This window comes from Chenopodium quinoa, unplaced genomic scaffold (assembly GCF_001683475.1).
Source record: "Chenopodium quinoa cultivar QQ74 unplaced genomic scaffold, ASM168347v1, whole genome shotgun sequence".
In the NCBI taxonomy this organism is placed as follows: Eukaryota; Viridiplantae; Streptophyta; class Magnoliopsida; order Caryophyllales; family Amaranthaceae; genus Chenopodium; species Chenopodium quinoa.
The window spans coordinates 2,255,048-2,280,122 of NW_018745068.1; the positions used below are offsets into that span (position 1 = coordinate 2,255,048).

General features: G+C 36.3%; 2 protein-coding genes and 1 long non-coding RNA gene across 3 annotated transcripts; 1 reads left to right on the plus strand and 2 right to left on the minus strand.

Annotated features, from left to right (window-relative positions):
• Positions 1-4,954: 4,954 nt before the first annotated feature.
• On the plus strand, positions 4,955-5,689 carry LOC110709437. The gene is made up of 2 exons (XR_002508936.1): positions 4,955-5,343; positions 5,422-5,689. It is a non-coding gene; the product is annotated as an uncharacterized LOC110709437 (long non-coding RNA).
• A 1,405-nt stretch (positions 5,690-7,094) lies between these two features.
• LOC110709498 lies at positions 7,095-8,834 on the minus strand. The gene is made up of 3 exons (XM_021887719.1): positions 8,799-8,834; positions 7,781-8,486; positions 7,095-7,561 (listed from the first exon to the last, which is right to left on the minus strand). Exons 1-3 carry the CDS (start codon positions 8,832-8,834, stop codon positions 7,095-7,097), a joined length of 1,209 nt encoding a protein of 402 aa, XP_021743411.1.
• A 3,365-nt stretch (positions 8,835-12,199) lies between these two features.
• LOC110709514 lies at positions 12,200-23,700 on the minus strand. Its single transcript, XM_021887736.1, has 5 exons — positions 23,549-23,700; positions 20,998-21,528; positions 18,239-19,474; positions 18,092-18,147; positions 12,200-12,597 (listed from the first exon to the last, which is right to left on the minus strand). The coding sequence occupies exons 1-5, from the start codon at positions 23,582-23,584 to the stop codon at positions 12,528-12,530; spliced, it is 1,929 nt and encodes a 642-aa protein (XP_021743428.1). The 5' UTR covers positions 23,585-23,700; the 3' UTR covers positions 12,200-12,527.
• Positions 23,701-25,075: the final 1,375 nt, after the last annotated feature.

Here is a 25,075-nt window from a genome sequence, read left to right on the forward strand (position 1 = left end):
TTCATTCGAAAATTCTAGGCGAACCACGAACGGCTTTATCTTCTCACTTTGAGGTTGCTATTGAGTGCATTGCTGGAGTTCTTTAGTTGTCATTGCAGTAAATGGGTTGGTGAATCCTGGAATCATTCTTTTCTTTGGTTGTCGGACTAATTCTTAATTATGAAATAGGAATGGAGGGTGACTTTTATCATATAAACCCCTGTGCATACTTGAGATTAGTAGGGCAATATTGTGAGTGTTATACCAATGGCTACATTGACGGTCCCCCCTGTAAGCAATTTTTTGATGAATTAGTTGAAATTGCGAATTAAGAATTACATATATGGTGATTTAGTCCTGAATAGTTTTCACCCAGGATATATGTGGTGCTTTATTATTGAGTGAGTCTGGGTGACAAAGAATTGAATCCATAACTACAGCTGTTTGGAAAACAATACAAAAATCTAGAATATTGAAATGTAGACTTTGGCATAGTTATAGACAGAGAGTATAATTAGTATAATATATTAATATGTGTGGATGCTTAGTAAAATTGATTTATTATAATATTACTAACCTTAATTTCAGCCATTGTTTCTCTAGTAGACTAGTACTGTAAGTTGGAAAGTGAGATAGGGGATTTACTGTCCAAAAACTTGTGCTGCCATTTCTTTGATCCTTCTGCAGTGCATTTTGTGACTAGTCCTTAGTTACAACTTACAAGGACTACTCATTGAAGCGTAGATTTGAAGTTTTCTGCAATTCTGCTTACAATAATCAGTGTGTGTTTTTTAATCACAAACTGCAGCACTGATGTGCTTTTTTTTTTGTTTTTTTCATGAATTATTATTGTAGTATTTATAATGTATTTCTATGATATACTCTGAAAATGTAACTGAATCAAAAATTTGCATATGCTACTCATATTTTGCAAAATTAGCTGTGAATGGTTGGTTGATCTGCACAAACTATGAGTTAGGACTTAGGATTATAATTAGCATCAGGTAGACTTGCTCCAAAGTACTTAATTGATATCAGGTTTAGAGAGAATTGGCAGTTGCATTGAATTGGAACTTTTGTGCTAATGTATAGGTGTGTATTTAGTTGTAATGTTTACTCGGATCAATGTAATCATGTAAGTAGAGAGCTATAGGGGGATTTTTTTGCTTGTTTTGGCTTTGATGTTCTGCTGTATGGGTAATTTTTTTATCAATTTTTTTTTTACAAAAAAACTCGATCAATTTCCAGGGGTTTGTAGGACATAGTTGATCCAGTAGGAGTTTTGTTGGATAATTACTTTTGTTTTCCATGAAAAGCAAAAAATTATTATTATTATTATTATTATTATTATTATTATTATTATTATTTTGAACTAAAGTTTAGCTTATTTCTATTTTCTTTTGAAAAAATTAAGATTGAGGGTTCGGGAACATGACACGCTTTATCACGGCGCTTGAACGCGTCAGTTAGGAGGGAGAGAGACCGCTATCGTCTTCAGCCTCGCACCGAGACGGCACCAGTCCCCGATGGTTGCATGGCGAGTTCGACCTCCGAGGCACAGGATCATCATTCGGGGTCTCAGGGGGTTAGGTCGGGTTCGGGTTTCGAGTCTGAGCATGAGGAGACTGAGTCACCGGGCCCCGAGTACTCGTACAGAGGAGGTCAGGGTTTATCAGGCGATGACAATGATGACGAGGAGGAGCCTGATGACATTGTTCATACGTATAGGGGTGCCGGTGGGAGATTTGTTAGTACTTAGGAGACTGGTCGTAGTCGGACTCCGGTACAGGACAGCTGGTTAGTGACTACGCCGATGGCCGGCGGTCCAGAGGATGGAAGCATCATTCCTAGCTATGGTGGTCATGTCGCAGCTGCGATTTGGGGTGGTGTGGAGCGAGGTGTTTTGAGATGTATGAGTAGGAGAAAGATGTGCACTGCATTGGATCAGTTGCGACAGTCGTTATTACAAGAGACATTAGCCCCGATAGATCAGAGCGGGCTATCACATCTTCCTGGCATTATGTATCAGCACCTAGAGCTGTCAAAAGCTGACCCGACCCGAAATACCGACCCGAATCCGATTATTAACCGACCCGTCTAAACCCGGAAAAATGATGACCCGAACCTGAACATGAACCGACCTGGAGATGACCCGACTCGAATATAACCCGTAAAATATTGACTTGAACCGAACCCGACCTGAACCGAAATTGACCCAAACCTATTTTAACCAGTCAAAACCCGAATTTAACCCGACCTGAAATCAACCCAACCTATTCCTAACCCGACCCGAATTTAACCCAACCTATTACTAACCCGACCCGAAATTCAACCCGATCTGTCACTAACCCGACCCGAAATCAACCCGACTTGTTATTGACCCGAAATTAACTAGCAATCTAGGATTACATCATATTCTTTTTTTTTTCCCTAATTCTATGAGTTATTTTCCTATTTAAGCATATTCAAATATTTTCAATAAAATTCTCTATTATCAAATGTATTACAATTTATATGTCTCAAAAAAACCTATAAAAATTTATGAATACCACTACTTTTTGGATGCATGTGCCTCTTTATTTAAATTTAGTAATTAGGATTTACGAATACTACTACTTTTTAGGTGCAAGTTCATTCTATATTTCAATTAAGCAACTATGGTTTACGAATACTACTACTTTGTAGGTGCATGTGCATTAATGTAGTCAATTACGATTTACGAATACTATTTGATCTTAGGCTTGTTTGTTTTATCTTATATTTTATAATAAAAAAAAATAATAAAAAAAAAATTCAAATAAAAAAAAGTTAAAAGAAATAATAATTTCGGATAATGTTTGAATTGAATGTGATAATGATTGAATGCGAGCATGAGTATATGACAATGACCCGATGATAATCTGACCCAAATCATTTACCTGTACCCGATCATGACTTGACTTGTCTGGACTCGAGAAAGTGGTGACCCGAACTAGAGCTGTTAAAAGGCTTTTATTGGTCTTTTATTTTTCTAATTTTATTATTCATTTGCCTATTTAATCTTATTTAAATGTTTTTAAAAAAATGCCATTAAAAAAAAACGTGAACTCGGATATGAACTTATAAAAAATAAATAAGTTTAGATACTTTCAAATAAAATAAGTTTAGAAAAAAAAAACTTATTGTATTTTAACTTATCTGAACTAAATCTATTTTATCCGAATTTATATGAACTTATTGTATTTTATCTAAACATGTCATCTCGAATATGAACTTATTTGAAATTGTTATCCCTAAAATGATTGGAATCAATGTGAATAGACTAGAATAGGGTTTGAACTTATCTTCTAAAAATCTAAACTAAACCTATCTTATTGGAATTAATATGAACTTATTATGTAGATCTTATTTAAACTTATTAGAACTTATTACCTCGAATTTAAACTTATTTGAAATTATTTCTCTTACAATAAATGAAGTAATTGATAATGATTAAACGTGAATGTCATTACATGAACTGTTAACAAACCGACCCAAAAAACGTACCCGAACCCGACCTGAAATCAACCCGATACCCAGATTAACCCAATATTTGAGACCCGAACCCGAACCCGAAAATGACCTGACTTGGATTATAACCATATTATAATCCGACCTGATTATAACTAGCAATTTTTTTACTTGAACCAAACCCGACTTGAACCCGAACATGACCCGCTTGTAAATGACCCGACCTGATTGTAATCCGCAAATAATTGACTTGAACCGAACCCGACTTGAACCCGAGAATGACCCGACTTGGAAATGACCCGACCTGATTATAATACGCAAATTATTGACTTGAACCGAACCCGACTCAAACCCGAGAATGACCCGACCTGATTATAACCCGCAAATTATTGACTTGAACCGAACCCGAATCGAACCCGAGAATGACCCTAACCCGTTTTAACCCGTGAAAACCCGAATTAAACCCGACCTATTATTCACCCGACCCAAATGTAACCTGACCTGTTATTAACCCGATCTAAACTCGACCCAAACCCGATAAGATGTATGACCCGTCGTTACCCGACTCAAGCATGACCCAACCCAAAACCGACCCGTATAGGTTACGACATTAACCCGAAATGACCCGACCCGAATTGACCCGACCCACACTTACCCGACCCAAACCCGACCTGTTTACCCGAATTGACAGCTCTATCAGCACCTTGACTGGCCTTTGATTTCAGCGTTCGTGGAGAGATGGCAGCCAGATACTAACAATTTTCATTTGCCGTTCGGTGAGATGACGATCATGTTACATGACGTGTATCATATTCTTGGGATCTCTGTAGATGGTACTATGGTTTCTACTGTTATGGACCCCCTACAGTTACGACAGTATTGCTCGTTCATGATGGATTTTCCTATTGAGGAGTTACGTAAACCCACTTATGCGCCTAGTGGCGCGCTTTCTTCGAGGGTCGTCGAGACGACATTCAATGTTGAGAGGCCCCCTGAGATTTCTGTGGTGGCATTTATGTGGATTTTACTGGGTTCATCACTCTTTGTGGACAAGAGTGGTAACAGACTTCATCCATCACTCATCCATGAGCTTCAGCCTGTCGATGGTACATTTGTCACTAGTTCCTACTCATAGGGCTCTGCTACTTTAGCGTTTTTGTACCGTCAGTTAATACAAGCCTCGTGGGCAGATTGTGATTCCATCTCTGGTTGTCTCACGCTTCTTCAAGCGTGGATTTATGAGTATTTTCCATGCTTTCGCCCTCAGCAAGGCACTCTGACCAGGAAGCCTGGACGTGTGCGTGCATTGCTATGGGATGTTGGTTTGCCACCGAAAACCTCAGATCGGCTTTTTACTTTTCGTGCTCGACTTGACGTGTTGACTGACATTGAGGTAAATATGAAATTCATTAATTAATTGTGTTTCGTATCGCCTTACTCTTATGTGACTAATATATTATTTGATTATGTAGGTTGACTGGCTGCCTTACGGACCTGACCCAGCCAGTGTTGTTCCTACGACTTTGTTCTCGGGATTTATACGGTACCGCAGCATCATTGAGCCGTACATACCCGATCGAGTTGTCAGACAGCTTGGGTTCATACAGAGTATACCTAGGTACCTTATTAGGCCTGAGAAGGTCAAGATGTATAGTGTTGAGTTCCCGGCTGAGACGTCCGTACACATGTGGGAGAGCTTTATTCCATTTGCTGCGTATTGTCTACCAGTGGCTTGCTACACTAGACTCAGTCGCGGCAGTCCTGCATACACGGACGATTACATTCCATGGTTGGTGAGATACTCTCACCCTCGTGTATCACCCCCCTGACGTACCTCAGGTCAGCGGTCTCCTCGAGAGGACCAACACTGATTATGTAAGTATATTTTCCTTTAGTTTTGTATTTATTATCTGGAAATTTAATTGATTTTTTAACATTCTATAATGTTTGCAGTGGGTTGGTCGCTTCGTTGAGTTCACACAACGTGCACTTGCTGAGTCACATGGGCCCATGTCCCGTGAAACTAAGGCCATGGCTGCACAGGCCCTTCGTGATTGGGATGCTATGCGAGGGTTATGATTTGTGTTTAGCTAGACACCTTTATTCTTAGTTGAACACTTTAATTATTGGTTTGACACTTTTATTATTTTGTTTTGGTTATTGTAATGGGACACTTTTATTATTCGTATTAAAATATTGCAAGTGTTACTTGTGTTTTTTTTATGGCATTTTACTAATAATAATAATAATAATAATAATAATAATAATAACAATAATAATAATAATAATAATAATAATAATAAAAAATTCAAACATCATTATTTAAGTTTTGAACAACGCATTACATCTATCATGACGCAACTAATCTTTCCCACAAACTAATTCTACGCTGGTATCGTTGCTCCCATCCAATAACACTAGGTTCACGAGCCCGGTACAAAACATCTGCAATTGGGGGAATCGGATGGTCTTGATCAAGCTGTAAAAGAATAAAATGCGACCCACCCACAGTACCTATAACAAACTCTCGAGCTGGTGCAGTAGCATTGTCGGGGGCCTGCAACGGTAACACAGTGATGCAAGGATAGTAGCTCGTCGGTGTCAATCCAATGCCATAACAAATCACAGTTGCATTGTACAAGGTAGAAATTACATACAAATCCTGAAAGGCTACCATCCAATGTCTTTCCCCACATGGGCCACCGCTCCAATGAATACGTTGTATCTCAAAATCCAAACCACCTGGCTCATAATAAATCCTATTGTATAAGTGTGGATAACCGGTGATCTCATTAGCCATGATTTGTCGAGCTAATCTCCATTTCTCTTGATCACCCATGAAGAAGAAGGCAACACAACGAAAGCCGCAATTATTATCACCAATGACATCATTCCATCCGGTTATGTAAGGCAATATAGGTCCTGGGAGCAAGTGAGCGTACCTACATTGTTCAATGTTGAATCCATTTCCTCCTAAAAATTCACATTCGTAATTGGTAGAAAATAAATCAACAATTAATAGATATGTATGTTATAAAAAAAATTATTACAAAAAAATAAAACATACCGGATTCAGTTTAACGGTTTTTCCCTGAATTATGTTGTCTCGACCTTCTCCCTCCACGACCGCTTGTGTTACGCTCAACATTCTCGAAATGGCTACGATCACTCCTAGTAGAACGATCCTGTGATCCACCTCGTGTTGAGAGATTCACTTCCGGCTCCTCTAAGATCTGAATGATTCGGATGCAGCTCATCTTCAATGATGTGAGAAATATTCCGAACCATAACAGGGTCACTAGCCAAAACCTCATCGACAAGGGAACGAAAAAGTGCTGCTTCTTCTGCCGACTCATCGACGAACTCCGGTATATCAACACTATCACCAATGACAAGGCTCTGCCAAAATGGATGAATTTGGCTGCAATACAACCCTTTCATATCACGCATTGAATCATAAATCTGGCAAGCACATGGTATCCCATGGGTGATCCGTAGAGCACAACCGCAACGCACATGCACCTCGTAACTTAACTCTCTTATTCTTTTCGTCTCATCGTAAAGAACAGAAAGACAATGATGAGAAACTTTTCATTAAGCCGCTGCAACGGCATGTGCCTGTACTTCTAACCCACTTTAGATCTACTAGCCTCCAAAGCGTTACGTATTCCAACGATCTGATTTCCAATCTGGCAATGCACTCGAGCCCATACCGTATCCAAAAAACCTGTCGATGATTCCATCCAACTCTTGACCGCCGAGTGCTGACTCTCAACCCTACATGTAGAAACGTTACCATAGTGCATAACTTTGTTCGTCCAACACGTCACAAATTTCTCTTTCTGGGAAAGCCAAGTACTCTCAACGTAATCCACAACTTTCGGATACCGACCCCAACTTGTTTTCAATCTCTGCAAGGCTAACTCATATTCCGGCTCAAATGCAGCATCCATGACTCGTTTCCATCTACCATTTTTGAACTTTGCACCCACCGTCCTTTCCTTGAACAATCCAGTCACATAAGCTTCGACATCCTTATTAATGTGCCACCTACAAAGTAAATGCGCAGTGTGAGGAAACTCGGCTTTCAATGCTACACAAAGTCCAAGCTCACGGTCAGTTAAGAACACTTATGGCTCCAGTTGGTATCCGATCAAATCCCTCAATCTCTGAAGCACCCATCAATAACTAGCATGTGTCTCGCTTCTCATGAACACATATCCAACAAGGAAATTCTAATTGGTCAGTGTAACCCCAACTATCTCAAAAAATGGCATGTTGTATCTGTTTGTCTTGTACATAGAGTCCATACCAATCACGTACGGATATGTGCGTAACAAGTTGCACGTGATCGGATGCACCATGAATGCATGATGTAAAACACCGATGTCATCAGTCATAACCCAATAAATGTAGTGACTCTCTCTAGCCAAATGCAGAAATTGTTGAACCACTCCTTTTCCTTCAGAATCCTCCATTCTGATGTCACTTGTACAATTGTATATATGCCTGATGTTTGGATGATCTTCAGTAAATTGCTCTATAATGGTTGCCATGATATTACGAGGCGCAACCTTTGACCTTGTCAAGTTACGCACAACCTGCTTCGCACCTGGACTAAGACCGCTGATTTGTCGATGACCTTCAGGATACACAATGAATGGATGATTGTGGGTGCCGGTTACATCATTTTTAGCACAGATCCTCCAACCATCGGTGCTTTTCTTGTAATAAATCTTGATGTAGAAAGGACACCCGACGGACTTGGTTTTAGTGTCCTTGCGAATCACATTCTCCAAATCTCTTGGCCTTTTCTTCCGACCACGATTGCAAGCCAAATATCGATACAGCCGACCATCGGTGGTTTTTTTGTACGATGATGAGACGAATATACATCCAATTGGCCGGGCAATTTCTTTTGCCCATTCAACAGTAGCATCATAACTAGGAAACACTGTGTCGATTTGAAAATGGCCACTATAATTCACACCATCACCACCATTTTCTGATTCCGAATCCTATATAAAATAAACCACAAAACAAACTGCTTAAGAACCTATAATAATAATAATAATAATAATAATAATAATAATAATAATAATAATAATAATAATAATAACAACAACAACAACAACAACAACAACAACAACAACAACAACAACAACAACAACAACAACAACAACAACAACAACAACAATAATAATAATAAAAATAAAATAATATAATAATAATCAACGACATAAATACGATAATAATAATAATAAGGAAGAGCCGGTGGTGGGAATTTAAGAAAGTCGGGCCAAAGAAACGCCTGAATTGTTTGAATGTACCATGGAAGAAACGCCTGAAAATTTAGAATCTACCATGGAACATTCTAAAATTTCAGGTTCCTACCATGGTTCGCCTGAAATTTTAGAATGTCCCATGGTAGATTCTAAATTTTCAGGCGTTCCTATGAACATTTGAAAATACAATGTGAGGAACGCCTGCAATTTTTGAATCTACCGTGGGACATTCTAAAATTTCAGGCGTTCCTACCATGGTAGATTCTAAATTTTCAGGCGTTTCTCTGGCAATTACGAAATAAAAAAAAAAACTATAGAAATTCATCAGTACTCACAGGCGACCTCTCCGGTGGCGTCGTCAATTCCGCAAAATCGTCCATTCACTGCTTGTGTAAATCGTTTTTTAATAAAGTTTTTTTTTTTTATGAATAATGGTGGCTGGTGGTTGTCTGATAGCGGTGGCTGATTGGTGGCTAGTGGGGTAAAATAAAATAGGGTAAATTTATAAGGGATAAAAGTAAATTAGGATAAGAGTTAGGGTAAAATTAAAAGGGGGCATGTTTGTAATGTCGTGTTAAAATACGGACGTTACCTAGTAAATACCGGGCGCGATTTATCAATATACTTTCTTTATTGGACAGGCGTTTCATAACTACAAGTTTACGCCATTGATACACTATGGAGTTCCCGTCAAACAAAAAAAAGATGCACCATGGAGTACTTATACTTGTAAACTTTTGTAACCCCTTGCTTGTAAATTATTCATTAAGTTATTGTAAATTTGTAAATCTATTTACACAAGTTCTTACTTGTAAATGTTACGGAGTGTAAAGTAGTAATTTGCTCTTTTAAATTTCAATAATATGTTTTTGCAAGTTAATAATTTTGTGTAATTTATTGTGTTTCCGCCAATTTTAGTAGTGGAATGAAATTCAAATTTCAAAATAATAATTAAAGATACCATGAGAATTTTTATTTTTTTATTTGTTTTAAAAAAGAAGAAAGAGACCCGTTGTTTACTATGACAGGTCTCTTTCATACCAACCAAAAAGACCTATTATATCAAATAACGGGTCTCTTTCCCTTCTTGAATTTGTAATGTATGCACACGAAAAGAAACCTGTTATCTTAGGGTTTGTTTGGTATCACTGTGGTTTTCTGTTTTTTGGTTTTTTGGTTTTCAAATCATATGATATATGTCATACAATAAATAAAAAAATTAGTCAAATTTATTAAATTCATTGTAATTTTAAAAATTGACAACAGAAAAGTGGAAACATCTTTTTCTTGTTTCCTATTTTTGGTCTTTTGTTTTAAAAAAACCAGAAAACTGAAAACAAAAAACGATGTCAAACAAGCCCTTACTCAACAGATCTCTTATTAATTACAAAGAGACCTTTTCTATTGAACAGATATCTTTAGCAAAGAGATCAGTGACCTAGAGACCGCCTCTAAGAAGGTCTCTTAGGCCTATTTGAACAGGTTTCTTTGCCTTTTTTGTAGTAGTGCATCCCTGTATTTACATTTTAAAAATAAACTGAAGCGTCACCTTTGTAAGTTTGAGAATACATTATTCACACAATTTTTTTTTAAATAACTGTTAAAGTTAAATCTACAGTTAGTTTGAAATAAGTTAGTGTTTTTTTTTTTTTTTTTGTAAAGGCATGATCAATTTTCATGTATAAAGTTAATTTGAAAATTAAGGTATTTGTAAATTTTTATTTATTTATTTAATTTTTTTTTTTTTTTTTGTTAAATATATTTTTTTTAATCAGAAAAAACAGGAAGGGGACACATGTCATTCCAACTTCCTTTTATAAAGTAATAGTATAGATAGTATAGATTACTATAATTCAACAAACTGAAGGGTAGATCCCAAAATTCAATCTCACTAACTTGAGCTATACAACCATGAAATGCATCTAAAGAACCCAAAAGCCATGTATAATCCCCTCTGCAAAACAAAACAAAGATGATTGGTAGGGGAAAAGGCACCTACTAGCTTCATCACCACCTAAGAAAAAACTAAATTTAATTGTCAACTTGAGGAATATGATATCCACACCTTTTACATATTTGTATCAATTAAATGTTTTAAAATTTGGCATATAGATAAAAAGTTTATCTTAGAATTTCAATAAACAACTCGAATTGGACACAAAACTAGTTAGTAAAATGATCAAGGAAAGAATTATGGGGTGCAAGATATTATTTAACTATTCCTTTTTTACCTTATTAGTTTAACTATTACCTCCTCAAATGAAGACAAAAGGAGTTATGATTAACTGATTTCTTATGTAGTGAAAGATATGATTTATATGACATACACCTTCCCCCTATTCAAAAATATTCAAGACTTTATGAGTCACATCCTTTCCAACAAAACTTCAGAATTTTTGAAAAAAAAAAATTGAAGACATGTCATCCGGCCTCGGAGCTTTAGTTAAACCATGACAAATGATCAAGTGAGTAGTAGAAGGGTATAAATGTGGCCAATGTATGATGCAGGATGCATTTTAATGCGTTAAAAGAGGTTCAAAGTCATGCATATAGAAAGACAAAGTTGTTGTACGGTACAAAACATTTTGAGGTGAGTAAAAGTGTAACTACGTATATTGTAAAGCACCTAGTAGTTAACTTCGATATGTAACAAAATCGTTCACAAGTGCCTATTAGCATAAAAGTTGGACTTACTTCCTATTAGAATGGTGACATGCTTACAAGCCTACATGTTATAAAAATTTTCGTGGATACATTTTTGAGGAACAATCATATAAGAAAGGGTACAAATCATATGAGTGACAACAATACCAAAACAATAACTCGAACCATGCAGATCATACATACGAAACTCAATTTTCAACATTAAAAAATTTGTTTACAATAGACACCTTAATTTTACAGTTTGATCTAAATAGGAAGTTTAATGAATACAAGTAATCCACTAGTCAAAATTGGATCAAGATTAGTAATTAGTGGACTTTAAAGGACTACAATATCAGTTAGAGACTCAAAGGACTATATTATTATCAAGAGAAAAGGTGCCCATAACCTTAATTTTATCACATTTTGTGAATGTAGGGTCCAAAAGGTCTCTAAACTTATGTCATATCTAAGCCTGGAAACATAGCTCTAAGCTTAGCTACCTCTCAACTTAAAGGAAGATCTACCTACTCACTAGTCAGAAGCGGCCTCAACCTAGGTATTTCAGTCACTTGATCTTACGGAATATTTAAATCCGTAAATATCTAGATCATCTAACATAGTCCCCGTGGATTGATTTTGAACTTGTCACTAGATTTGTCTAGGATTTAGTTAGGATAATAAATATTGTTTAATGAAGTGTTGTTGATCTATGTAGCAACTAGATTAGCAAGCCGGTCCTAATATTCTTAATGGTGTTAATGATGTTGAGGTAGAGACAGGACATAACTTTGACCTTTATGTTTTGGGATCAACTGGTATATTTCCATAAGAGAAGGTTGCCAGGTAAATCTTTATATCAAAATTTATACATAGATACGCACACCTATACACGTTCACTTTTAAATACTTCGTACTTTTACAGACTTTCCTTTACACTTCCTTTTGCCTCCACGTTTCACGGAATTATGAACTTGCGTCTTCTTCAGCCGCAGATGCCTTGCAGATTCTTGCAATCTCCTGCACTGTATTCTAGATTTTGAGAAGAGACGAGCATTGTAGTCTCTCCATGGCTTGCACTCGATAAAATCAGATAACTCAGCAATATCTTTAGAATTCGTTATCAAACACTTAAGAAAACTTTCCCCATTGCAAAGTTTCTTCATCTGACAAGTCTGAAATTTCAGATGCTCTATAGTCCCTGATAGAGGTGTCCACCGTGCGAGTCGTGCGAGCTGGGTTAGGGTTAGGTGGGTCGCGGGTTGGGGTTTCATGACACACGGCACGACACACGTAGGGTAGGGTGGGCCGGGTCGTGGGTTGGGTCGGAGAAGTTGGACACACCAGGGTTAGGTTCGTGGGTTAGACGAGTCGTGGGTGGGTCGAGCTGGGTTTGTGGGTTAGACGGATCGTGGGTGGGTCGAGCTGGGTTTGTGGGTTAGACGGGTCATGGGTGGGTCGAGCTAGGTTCGTGGGTTAGACGGGTCAAGGTGGGTTAGTGAGTTAGGGTGGGTCGAAGGGTGGGTTAGTGGGTTAGGGTCGGGTGGGTTTGTGGGTTAGGTGGGTTAGGGTCGGGTGGGTTAGTGGGTTAGGGTCGGGTGGGTTTGTGGGTTAGGTGGGTTAGGGTCGGGTGGGTTTGTGGGTTAGGGTCGGGTGGGTTCGTGGGTTAGGGTCGGGTGGGTTGTGTGGTGTTTTAATTTTTACAAAATTAACAATTTGATGGCTTGCTCTTAATTAAGATGCCTACGTATCCTTATATTATAAAATAAGGAATCAAAGCCAGCGTAGTTCTTATATTGTACTTCTTTTGAAATTTGGGGGGGGGGGCTTGGACCTATCTTTAGAAAACTAAAATTTAATTTTGCAATTAAATTGTAATTTTCGAAAAATAAGTTGCCTACGTATCCCGAAAGAATCAAAGCCCACGTAGTTCTTAGCGTACCTGATTTAGACTTTTCTAGCCACCCATGTTTGTTGCATCATCATCCCCGGAAGCTGCATCATCCGTTGACGACTCCAATATCATCACAGGATCATCTTCATCGTCTTCGTCTTCCTTTAAACCTTGAGTTCTTCTTTCAGCTTGATCCCAATCTTTCTTACAAACACAAATTTGAATGCTTTCCGGAGTTAAGCGAGATCTTTTTTCATCTAACACTCTTCTACCTGCACTAAAAGCAGACTCGGAAGCAACAGATGAAGCGGGAACTGCAAGTATATCTTTTGCAATTCTCGCCAATATAGGAAAACTTTTTTTATGTTCTTGCCACCATTTTATAATTTGAAAGTTGTTGTTGGTCTCATGTTGATATGACAAATAATCATTAATAGCAAGTGTTGAAGAAGATGATGATGAGAATGATGTAGATGCTTTGTGTTTTTTTTTCATAACTTTATCAAGAAAACCAAATCTAGAATCGGAAGTGCTAGTAGTAGTTGGTGTTGCCAAATCAAAACCATAAATAGATGCATAATGATCATAAAGGTCTCCCAAAACAGATTTGCATTTGTTAATATATTCACTAACATCATAATCGATACTTAAACTTGTATAATAAAATTCTAAAAGATTTTCCAAACCTTCAGCTTTGACACCGGGGTCAAGAATAGCAGCAATTCCATAAATGATTGGAAATTCACTAAAATAAGTATGCCACTTACGTTTCATGCTATCAAGAACGGGACGAAGTCCATCAATCTTCATATGCTCTTCGATGGTGTGAACAACTTTAACACACTCAATTATGACTAAATGAACGTTAGGCTCATAAATATAAGAGAAAATATGAGTTGCACTATCAAAAGCATTTAAAACATCACGAACAAAAGAAGCATTAGTCCAATGACTTTCGGTTATTAACTCAGTAGGATCAACACGAGTCTCATTGTAAAGTTGGGTCAAAATATCACGATACTTTATAGCATCACTCAACAACTTGAAAGTAGAATTCCAACGGGTAGGGGTATCAATAGACCATTGTCTTTTCTTAAGACCTCTCTCTTTACACATAGCTATGTACTTTCTTCTAACTGACTGAGTAATCCTAATCCATTTTATAACTGTTCTAATTGGGTTTAGCAATGGTTGCAACTCAGCGAGACCCTCTTGAACAGACAAATTCAAAATATGAGCACAACATCTAACATGCAAGAGACTACCACCCAACAACAAATTCAACTCGGAGTCATTTTTCAAATAGTCAATACACTTTGTGTTTGCAGTTGCATTATCAAGAGACAAAGAAAAAACTTTATTATTCAAGTGAAATTCTTTTAAACAATCCAAAATACGAACTTTGATGTTAAAACCGGTATGCCTTTCTTCCATAGCTTGAAAACATAGTATACGTTTTTGAATAAACCAATCATCATCCACCCAATGAGCAGTAATGCAAAGAAAAGGTTCGCCAAAACTAGAAGTCCATGTATCACTTGTAAAACTAACACGACCATCAAAAGTACGAAATAATTCAATCAAACCACTCCTATACTTATAATAAGAAGTTTGTGTATAACGTCTTAGGGTATTTCGGGGGACACGAGTAAATGCAGGTTGTAATGCAACTTTATTAAAATGCTCAACGTTTGCATTTTCACCGTAACTAAAAGGGTATTCATTAGCAATAACTAAAGTACTCATTTCATCAATCATTCTATCTTTATTATAAATGAAAGGTGTACCTCCGCCGGGTTGGTTCATGTATCCACCCAATTGTGTTTGGACGCCACCCCCCGAAGGACGGGGGCCATTTTCGAACAAGTCGTGTTTATTTTGCAAATGCCGACTCAAGGTTCCGGTTCCATCTCCCGTTTTCCAATTATATGACTTGACATTTGCACCTAGCGCCTTGCAAACTAGGCATGTACACGTGAACCTCTTTGGTTGACCAGGTTGCCATCCCGGGGGTGTGACCTCAACTCGTTCAAAATGTTTCCACACCCAAGAAAAATGTGCTCGACCTCTACTTTCACCGCCACCACCTTTCATAAATCAAATTATTAAAATTAATTTTTAAATGCTATTCATGAAAATAAGCTTTTAAATTTTAAATATTTTAATTATACTTATTTAAACGCATTTTTCATGGTAATTAACTAATTGTAAATCATAGAAAATTGGAAACTAAACTAACTTTATAATCATTAATAATAGTTTTTTTAAATATTCATAACAATAAAAATTTAATTAGAAATTACCTTGAGATGAAGGTTGAGATGTTGGTTGCGATGGAGGTGGCATAGTTGAACTTGATGATTGGTGGGACTCGTGGGAGAAATGTTGTGGTGGAGACGTTTGAATATTTTGCCTATCTCCTAAACCATAATCTCCATATTCATTGACAAATTGGTTTAAATTTTCCGTATTAATTTCATACGAAAAATTTGCACCACCACTCCTTTGGCTACCACTTCGACCACCACTTTGACTCCTTCCCATTCCTCCTCTTGAGCTCATTTTTTTTTGTATGATTACTAATTATAATATGGAGAAGAACTTTTTTTTTTTAGAATCTTAAGAATACTAATAATAATATTAAGGAGATTTTTTTTAACAAAAATATAACTCTATATAACACTTGAGAATTTGAGAACAATAAGAATTTTTAAGTAAGAGAGAAAGAAAGCTTGAATTTGTGTGGAAATTTGAGTGAAATGGAATTGGTATTTATAGGAAAAATAGAATGGATGATCATACACTTAAAAAACTAGCCGTTAGATACAAAAAACTAGCCGTTAGATACAAAAAACTAGCCGTTTTTTTTTTTAAAATGGATGTTAGGCCGTGCGGGCCGTGCGGGTCGTGCGAATTGTGCGGGCTGTGCGGGCCGTGCGGGTTGTGCGGGCCGTGCGGGTTGTGCCGGCCGTGCGGGTTGGGTGGGTCATGCGTGCGGGTTGGGTGGGTCATGCGTGCGGGTTAGGTGGGTTGGCTCGTGCGGGTTGGGTGGGTCATTCGTGCGGGTGGGCCGTGCGGGCTGGGTTGTGCCAGGTGGGTCGGGTTAGGTGGGTTCACGGGCTAGGTGTGTCGAATTAAATGAGTCAAAACGGGTTGTGCGATTTGGGTCGAATCAAACGGGTTAAACTGAGCTGGGTTGAAATGGGTTGTGTCGAAAATTTTGGACCCACGACACAACCCGGATTAAATCCGAGCTGTGCCGGGCTGTGCCGGATTGAAACCGGGTCGGACCCACGTGACCCACCAGCCGTGCGAGTTAGGGTGGGCTGGGTCCAACCCGGCCCACTGGCCACCTCTAGTCCCTGACAAGAGACAGATAAATAACTAATCTGAGAAGGTATTAAATCAATTTTAACAGTATGAAATGAAATATTAAATTACAAATAATGGGATAGAAAAGAGAGCAAAGGTACAGGACATTGATGTGCTCTTTTAAGATCCTATGTACCATCTACATGTTCACTTCTCCTCCCATTATTACAAAATGGTGTATAAACTTACAATTGTGGCTTTCAACATTACCAAGCCTTTCTATTGCTTTTACTTCTGTATTTTACACTTGCTTCTTGATTTACAGGAGATAGTAAACACAACAGAAATGCAGAAAATATCAACATCCCTCTAACTCTAAAACAAGCAAGGAAGAAGAGGGTAGAAGGAATACGATAAATCTTTCTAATCTTATGAAAGCAGCGCAAGAAAGAAAAACATTATTTTGCACAAGCTTCTAAATTTCTAATTCAAAGAGAAGTCACCAAACATTGAGCCTAAGGTTTACAGAAAATGTCCCCGTTATTCATACAGCATAATACAACTAATACTTGGGTTCAAAAATTATCACATCAAAGTCATGGCGGAAGAATACTAGCAGGAATTATCGCAAAATTTCAAGTTGCCACAGCATATAAACTTAGGAATAAACGAAGATACACATATTGTCTCTAAATGCTGATGAACTGAAATTGATAGAATGAGTCATCACACTCGGTAAAGATGCCCAAATTCCAAAATTCTAGAAGAGGAGGGAGGGGGGGGGAAGAAAAAAAGAAAGTGAATAATAAACTGGAGAAGGCCTCAATATAGGCAGCTAAGCATTCATTTGCTAGTTCATCTCTTCAAACCCTTAATATATACCTGAATGTATAAACCACTCTTAAAAGATGTTTACAGTTCAGAAAATGGTAGTCCCAAGTTACATATAATGCTGATGTATGATACAAATTGCCCACAGCTTCCTATCCTGGCTTCCACAAAAACAACCACCTTGGTCTTTTGGCTCAGAATTGCTAATTGTAGAGATCATTTTACCATAGAGTGGTGTAGGGGATTAATTACAGAAAAACAGCCGAAACTGTGAAACATCTAGCTTATGGAGGAGGGTGCAAGCAGAAAACACCTTTCAAGGCCATATAGCCTTTTAATTTTATGGTTAAAAGACATCCATGGAGTTGACAATTTTGTTAGATTATGATATAGGTTTCCCACATACTTGATACTCCCTAATCCCTATATTAATAATGTCACCCCAATAGAGATTCCTGGACCTGACAACTTTAGTTAATATAGGCTTTTGCCGACTAAATTAGGTTTATGAACAAATATGATTTATAACAAAAAAACTCCATCAAACATTCATAGCCAAAAGGTAAAACCATAAACATTACAGGAGATTATATATAAGTATTACAGAACAGTTAAATGTTTAGCTTTTCAAATAGGCACTAAGTCATAGATCATATACCTGAACAATATCCGTCTTTCTCTTCGAAAGTTTGATGCAACTCTGAGGCTGCATTTCTGTGGTACACAAAACTGTCATTATTCAGAAGATCAAATTACATACACACACATACTAGCAATACAATTAATAGAAACAACATGCATTTACCTTTCGAGATATATCAGAAAAACCTGTTTTAGGAGGAATTTCAACAGGGCTAATGACAGTGGTCTGTGAAAATACACATAGAGGTGACTCTGTTCCTGATTTAATTGATGATGATCTCAGAGCTAAAGTATTCACGAGAACCAGCATGAAAAATAAGCATCCACGCACCAGTATGTGCAATCCACTCACTATGCTTAATGATAAAAGGCTAGAAAAATGAACAAACAACTCATATTCTTCGTCTTCTGATACATATGGTTTCAAAGCATTAATTATGAACTGTTGAACTTGAACTGGTAAATGGAGATTGTACTGTGCAAAGGAACTCATCAGATCAGCTCGAGAGCTGTGACATGGAAGTACATCTTTTCTCTTCAATAATGATATTAAACAACTCAAATTCTCATTACAGCAGCGAGTAGCTTGCAACAAAGAGCAACTCATCAATTTTAATATTGAAGCAAGCAGGCAAAAATCTTGCATAGCCATTTCCTTGAAATTTTGCAATAGAACTTCATCGACTTCAACTGAAATAAGTCTTGCTATCAATGAGCTAAGAAAGGAAAGCAAATCATCTCTGTAAGTTTTATCAACAATATAGATATTTGTCTCTATGTAAGATATGGCATCGATTGCCATGCTAGATATTGTCATGTTAAACATCATGGTGCTTCGTCCTCTCCATGCATTATCCAAATCAACGAGCATGAAGTTAATTTTATCATAGACCACTGAGTGGAAATGAGACTCAAAATGTCGTTGGACGATCCTCCCTGGGCTACTTCCAGTCATCAACTTAGACATGTGTTCACAGTACAAATTGACTGAATCATTAAACGTAGATAGATATATATTCACACATCTAAACTCTGGCACTACCTTCTCTGGACTGACCCATATGCCGATAACTTCGGACACCAAAGATATTAGATGTGAAAGGAGAGGTATTGGAGCAGACATCATGACAGGGTGATTAATTAATGAGGATGCCACAGCCAAGCTCACTTCAGGAGAAGAAAGAAAAGGTTTTTCTGTCCAAATTAGACTTTCAATAAAAGTTTGAAGGACGCCTTCTACAGAAAATGACAAAAGAAAATGAGCAGCACCAATTTCAAGAACACTCTCAATATTTATAGAAGACCACACAGCCAGATTTTGGCAGGTGGAAGATATAGAGTCTGATATTGCAATACACTCTCGGAATGGTCTGTCTGCAAAAATCTCATCCAAATAAACCTGAAAAGAGAACTCCATATTAGATTCTGCGATGCTGCAAACACTCATTACCTTAAGATAGGGAAGTGGGTGGCAGTATCATGGAGAACAAGTTGATGATGAGGTATACTTAGGGTGGGTTCTATTCACCTAATTTTTACTTATCTGAACTTATCTGATCATATATGAACTTATCTGATCATATCTGAACTTATTAGCCCTTATTAGAACTTATTTTAGTTATAAATTAAACTTGGGTAGCCCTGATTAACCCTTATCACAACTTATCTGAACTTATTTTTCCTAAACTTATCTTATCTAAACTTATTAACTCTTATCTAAACTTATCTGAACATATTAACCCTGAAATAAGTGGAAATAAGGGCCTTAAACTGGAAGGGCATACATCTTATATAAAATATAGTTTCTGACAGAATAACTTTGGCCAACCAGAAAATGTTACATGGTAAATAAAGTACATGAAATTAGCTGAACACTTATATTATTCCATAAAACATAATTAAGCATGCACATAAACCAGAAAATAAATTGTTGTACAAAAAATCTGGAATAGCCAGATTCATTCATACTTCATAGTAATAGAATGTGTGAGTTGACAGCTTGAAATTTAGGAACGGAAACATAATGTTAAGCATGATTTAATTTTTTACAGAAAGGGAAAGTTCTCCAAGTTGGAACTAAATAAGGAATAACACGGACATTGTTCTTATGATAATACAATTATGGTATGATTAACAGTTTAAAAATCAGAAGACTGAGTTAGTACAAGCACTTCAAAATTTGTCAAATCAACTCATACATGCTAAGGTGCTCTCAACCCCTCTTTAAGGTTCATGATCATGAGATGTGGCGAAGACTTTTAGGCTGGCTGACAAAACCCTACTGCAACCCTCTTCCTTTATCTAGGCTTGAGACTGGTAGAGAAAGCCTCATTGGTAGAATTTATGATGGTCAAAATCCATAAATTGTAATCTAATACATTCAGCAAACAAGCACAGTCTACAGACTACAGTATTTAAAAAAAGCTCTTTCAAATTCCTGTCCTAGAAATTGTCCCTTCTAATAAATCCATTTTGTAACATTTTTAAGGCATTTTAGTCTAATTTTCCAGTTTGTATTCCAACACCACCAATGCAATATTAATTGCCACTTTATAGTATACTATCCATACAATATATATTGTTAATTTACATTATCAGTGCAATTTAAACTAATATTAATGAAATCCATCAATATGCATAAAAGTAATGAGCATGACAAATAGAAAGAAGTGTAAGGAGTGATAACTACAAGGATTATTAATGGTGGTAAGAGCAGTAAATAAACTTTTAACAAAAGAAAGTATTTTAGACAACCTGAAATTGCAAGCGATGAATGACAACACAAGATATTGAAAGTCAACAGTATTGGCCATCTTAAACACCTAAATCAACATCAATTATACATGCTCATATTTCACAAACCCACTTCTTAGCTAGCAACTCATACAGCTTTGTGAATATCATAGAGTTTTGTATATTTACCTCCAACATTTGTTGTAAAAAACGCATGTATAATTTAGATGATTTGGATTTGAGATCAGGAGCGTAAGATTTTGTGCAGCTACCATAAGCACTCTGAGAAGTATTCAGTTTACTAAACCCGATAGATCCTCTTGTTTTTGAAGTCAATATCCCTTGATAAGACAATCTGTGCAGTAAAGCAACAGCAGCCTTAAATTGCTCTGTAAGCATTTGATCATATGGATGCAACCTCACCAAGAGAACACAGCATCTTAGAAGCAGAAGCAATTCTTCCCTTGAATCATTCCCATTACACTTCGTTACATCCAATCCAACATCTTGATCCATGGATGGATAATCTGAGCTAGATAGTAGCCTTTTATGAAGTTCTTTAAACAAGATACTGGAGAGAGTAATCATATCTTCAGGTTTGAGATTGAGACCATTTTCAGAAGCACTGTTGTTACAAGTGTCTTGACAAACTTCATAACTTGAAGATGAACATATCAAAGAATACAGAAGTTTCGGGATAGGCTTCAAACTCTTTAGCCCCTGAAGTACAATGTACAAAATGTTAAGAGTGATGATTTCAGCCAAATTATGTAAATATTAGTGAAAACAAGCTATTACTCCCTGCTTAATTTAAAAGTTCCTAAAAAAATTGTGTAAGATGAAGGAAACATCAAGTACACCTTAGGTTGGTACATCTTGCATGCTTCACCTAAGGTTTAATGGACTTTATTGTAATAAGTAATAAGGGGGGGGGGGGGTCCTTGAGGTATAAGAAAATGTAAAGTACGGATGTGAAAGGAGATAAATAAATAAAATAAAAATAAGTGGGGACCATGTACCGAGAGAGATAAAGTATTAAATTGTACTCTCTCCGTTTCATAATGTTAGTCCCATTATCGATGCAAATCTTTAACTGCAAATATCTTTAATCTCACACTAGCAAAAATTATAAAAATTAGATATTAATAATGTACTCCTCAAGACGAATAAAACTAGACTTCGAATGACTATGTTTGTTCTTATATATAAAGAAAAATTTAGAAGATTCCCTCTAACTTTTAATAGTCAAAAAATTCTAAATGGGACTAACATTATAAAACAGAGGGAGTATTAGTTTATCAAAATTGGAAGTGCAACACTTTAAAAAAAAATTAGCAGACTAAGGCAAGTGTAACACTTAAAAAATATATATAAATAGAAGTTGATAGCTTGAATGTTGTGTGACTAGCCTAACAGCTACTCTACAAGTAACATGCAATTCTGAATTTCTCATAGTGATCTGTGAATAAAAGAAGAGATTACAGATGAGGACTACAGGTTTCCCCTTAAATTTTTCTTGGTATGTTAAACCAAAAGCTAAAAAAACACAAATTACCTTTCTCACAAAGGAGTAATACATTCCACGCATGCATTGAGATTGTTCAATTGGATGTTTGAAAATCAAATCATGCTAAATTATATAATAGATTCTAACAGATTCCTCCCAATCACAGATTTAGTAAGGTTAACATGGACTCATTTGTGTAATCTTAAAGAAAATGCTTTCGGCAAAAGGTTTTATTCAAAAAGTTAAGAATTGGTTTTTGGCTAGAGTTAGACAACCCTCAAGAATCGCTTGATGAAGGTGTAGAAGTTTCGCTCAAAAGAGGACTATACATGAGATAAAGCCAACAGACTGGAGTAGTTACACGAAAAGCATAAACAATCTCCTAAAAGGCTAGAAGAAACATGAAGAGTTGTAGAGCCCTTCTTTTTCAGTTTCTTGTTCTATTTTTAGGGAATTGTATCTTAACGTTAGCTTATCAGATCAACAAGTTTCCAAAGAAGTTGAAAAGGAAATACTACACAAAGATGTTCTTTTTAGCAAAACTCCTAATAATCATCTAAGATGTTATGGATGCTATTGATTTGCTTCTCTATCCATTCTGTGATTAATGGAACTAAACCAAGAGGGAATGATAGCAGACCTAGCCTTAGTCCAGCATATCAATTCTCTGGCATCTCACATTCACAACCTCGTTTGATTGCCGCTTGGAATGTGATTGTGGATATATTAGTCTTAGTGGGCGTCAGCTCTTTTCTCCATAGAATCTTCCGGTTATCATTTACTTTAATTATTTTAATTTTATTCATAAGAGAATATAGACTTTTGCATAAAAACTAACAAGCACCTCAAGCTACATTATTTCCTACATTCAATTCCAATCTCATCCCTAACAATAGTCCATAGCTCTCTCTTTTCATACTTATTCTAGTTCTCAAGACCTCCTATTTGCAGCCCCGAAAAAATTCTATCTCAACTATAATAGTGTAGAATATTTCAAATTCAACACAAGTCCCTTCACTTCCCAAGCATATTCGCTTCAGCTGTTTGAATCAGGCCAACAAGCTTTTAAAGCATCTATTCAGAGTCAAAGAACCTTCGCCTATTTATAATGGAGAAGTTTCATATCCATCATTAACAATCTATATTAAAGCACTGATGATTAAATTAGATTATATCAAATATAAACCCTAGATTGTGAAATTGATATGATGATAACAACAACAAACAACTTACCTTAGAAGCTGCTTCAATGGGGGATACTAGATTCATCGGAGAACGTCAACTACGCTTCAATGGAGAACGTTGAGTGCGCTTCAATGAAATAACTGAGAGAGGTAAGAATGAGGCCTTTGAAAAGCCATAACCCGCCATAGTTATAATATCGGTTAGATCCGTCTGATAAATAAATGGGACGGGTCTTTATATGATCGTCTAATTACGAGACAGGTGGGCTTTATAAGAGCATAAATATCAAAGAGGATATATGTCCTCTTGTGTGGGGGGTTTTTGCTGATTTGAAATAGTCCTCTTTGATGTTGGGTAATGTAGAGGATCCTCGAGGAACAATCCTCCTCTGGTGTAGGATTAAGCACCTCGTCCTTTGTGCCAAGAAGATGAAGTGTCAACCTTTTATTTGTTTTTTTGTTACATAATTTTACTAGTTCAAAAAAAATTATAACGGTAATTAATCACAACGGTAACATATTTTAAAAAACTAATTTTACCAACGGTTGTATTTTTTTTTTCTCTATAAAATGAACCTAATTTTGGCCATTTTTTATGCACTTTAATTTTTCATCTTTTTCACTCCTTCCTCTCTTTCCTCTCTTTTTATAATTTTCTTTTGTAATGGATGAAAATAATCATAATTATGGAAGAAATATGAATTTGGTAGAACATTTGTGGGCAAGATTTGAGTATACTAATATCGGTAAGGATAATTAGTTATTTGTCTTTAATTTCTTGTATTTGTTGTACTTTAGTGTATCAATTAGTGTTTTTATTCCTAATTTCATGTGTTATTGTATCAAAATATTGGTAAAGTATGGTAATTTTTATTATGCATGCTAATTATCGAATCCTAATTATTATTATTATTATTATTATTATTTATTATTATTATTATTATTATTATTATTATTATTATTAGACCTTATCATTAAAGAAATCAATAAAAAATAATCTTTTGCAAAGATAAAATTTGAAGGTGGGGCCATATTTATAGTATAAAATATATGAGGATACTATTTGACGTGGGAAAAATAAATGGAAGAGGATGGAAGAGAGGAAAGAGATAGTGAGAAATGAGGTGGATGAAAGAGAGTATGAGGTGTCAAAATAAGGTAAGGAGAGAGAATGTTTGAGAGGACAAAGCTATTCTCTTTGATATTTATGCTCTAAGGGTTTCAAGTAAACCTTTTAAAAATATTTTTAAATATTTTCACACACCAAAGTTTTTACCAATTTTTTGTAAGTTTTTTAGATTTTTTTTTTAAATAAAAAACAGCTGAAATTACATTAATTAAACTGAGTTTATAACAAACAAAAGGACAGTAAAGTAACATAAGTTACTATTGGCATAAGAAGCCCTTACACAATACCAATTAAGGTCATTAACGACATTTACCTTTAAGCTATTACAATGAGTGAGGATAACGCAAATAAGGCTTACCAACATACATTTAAACATGCGATGGGATTATTGATAGAACGAGGGAAGTTGATGATGATGTTTCGTGTTGTACAAGTTATTTTCTAACA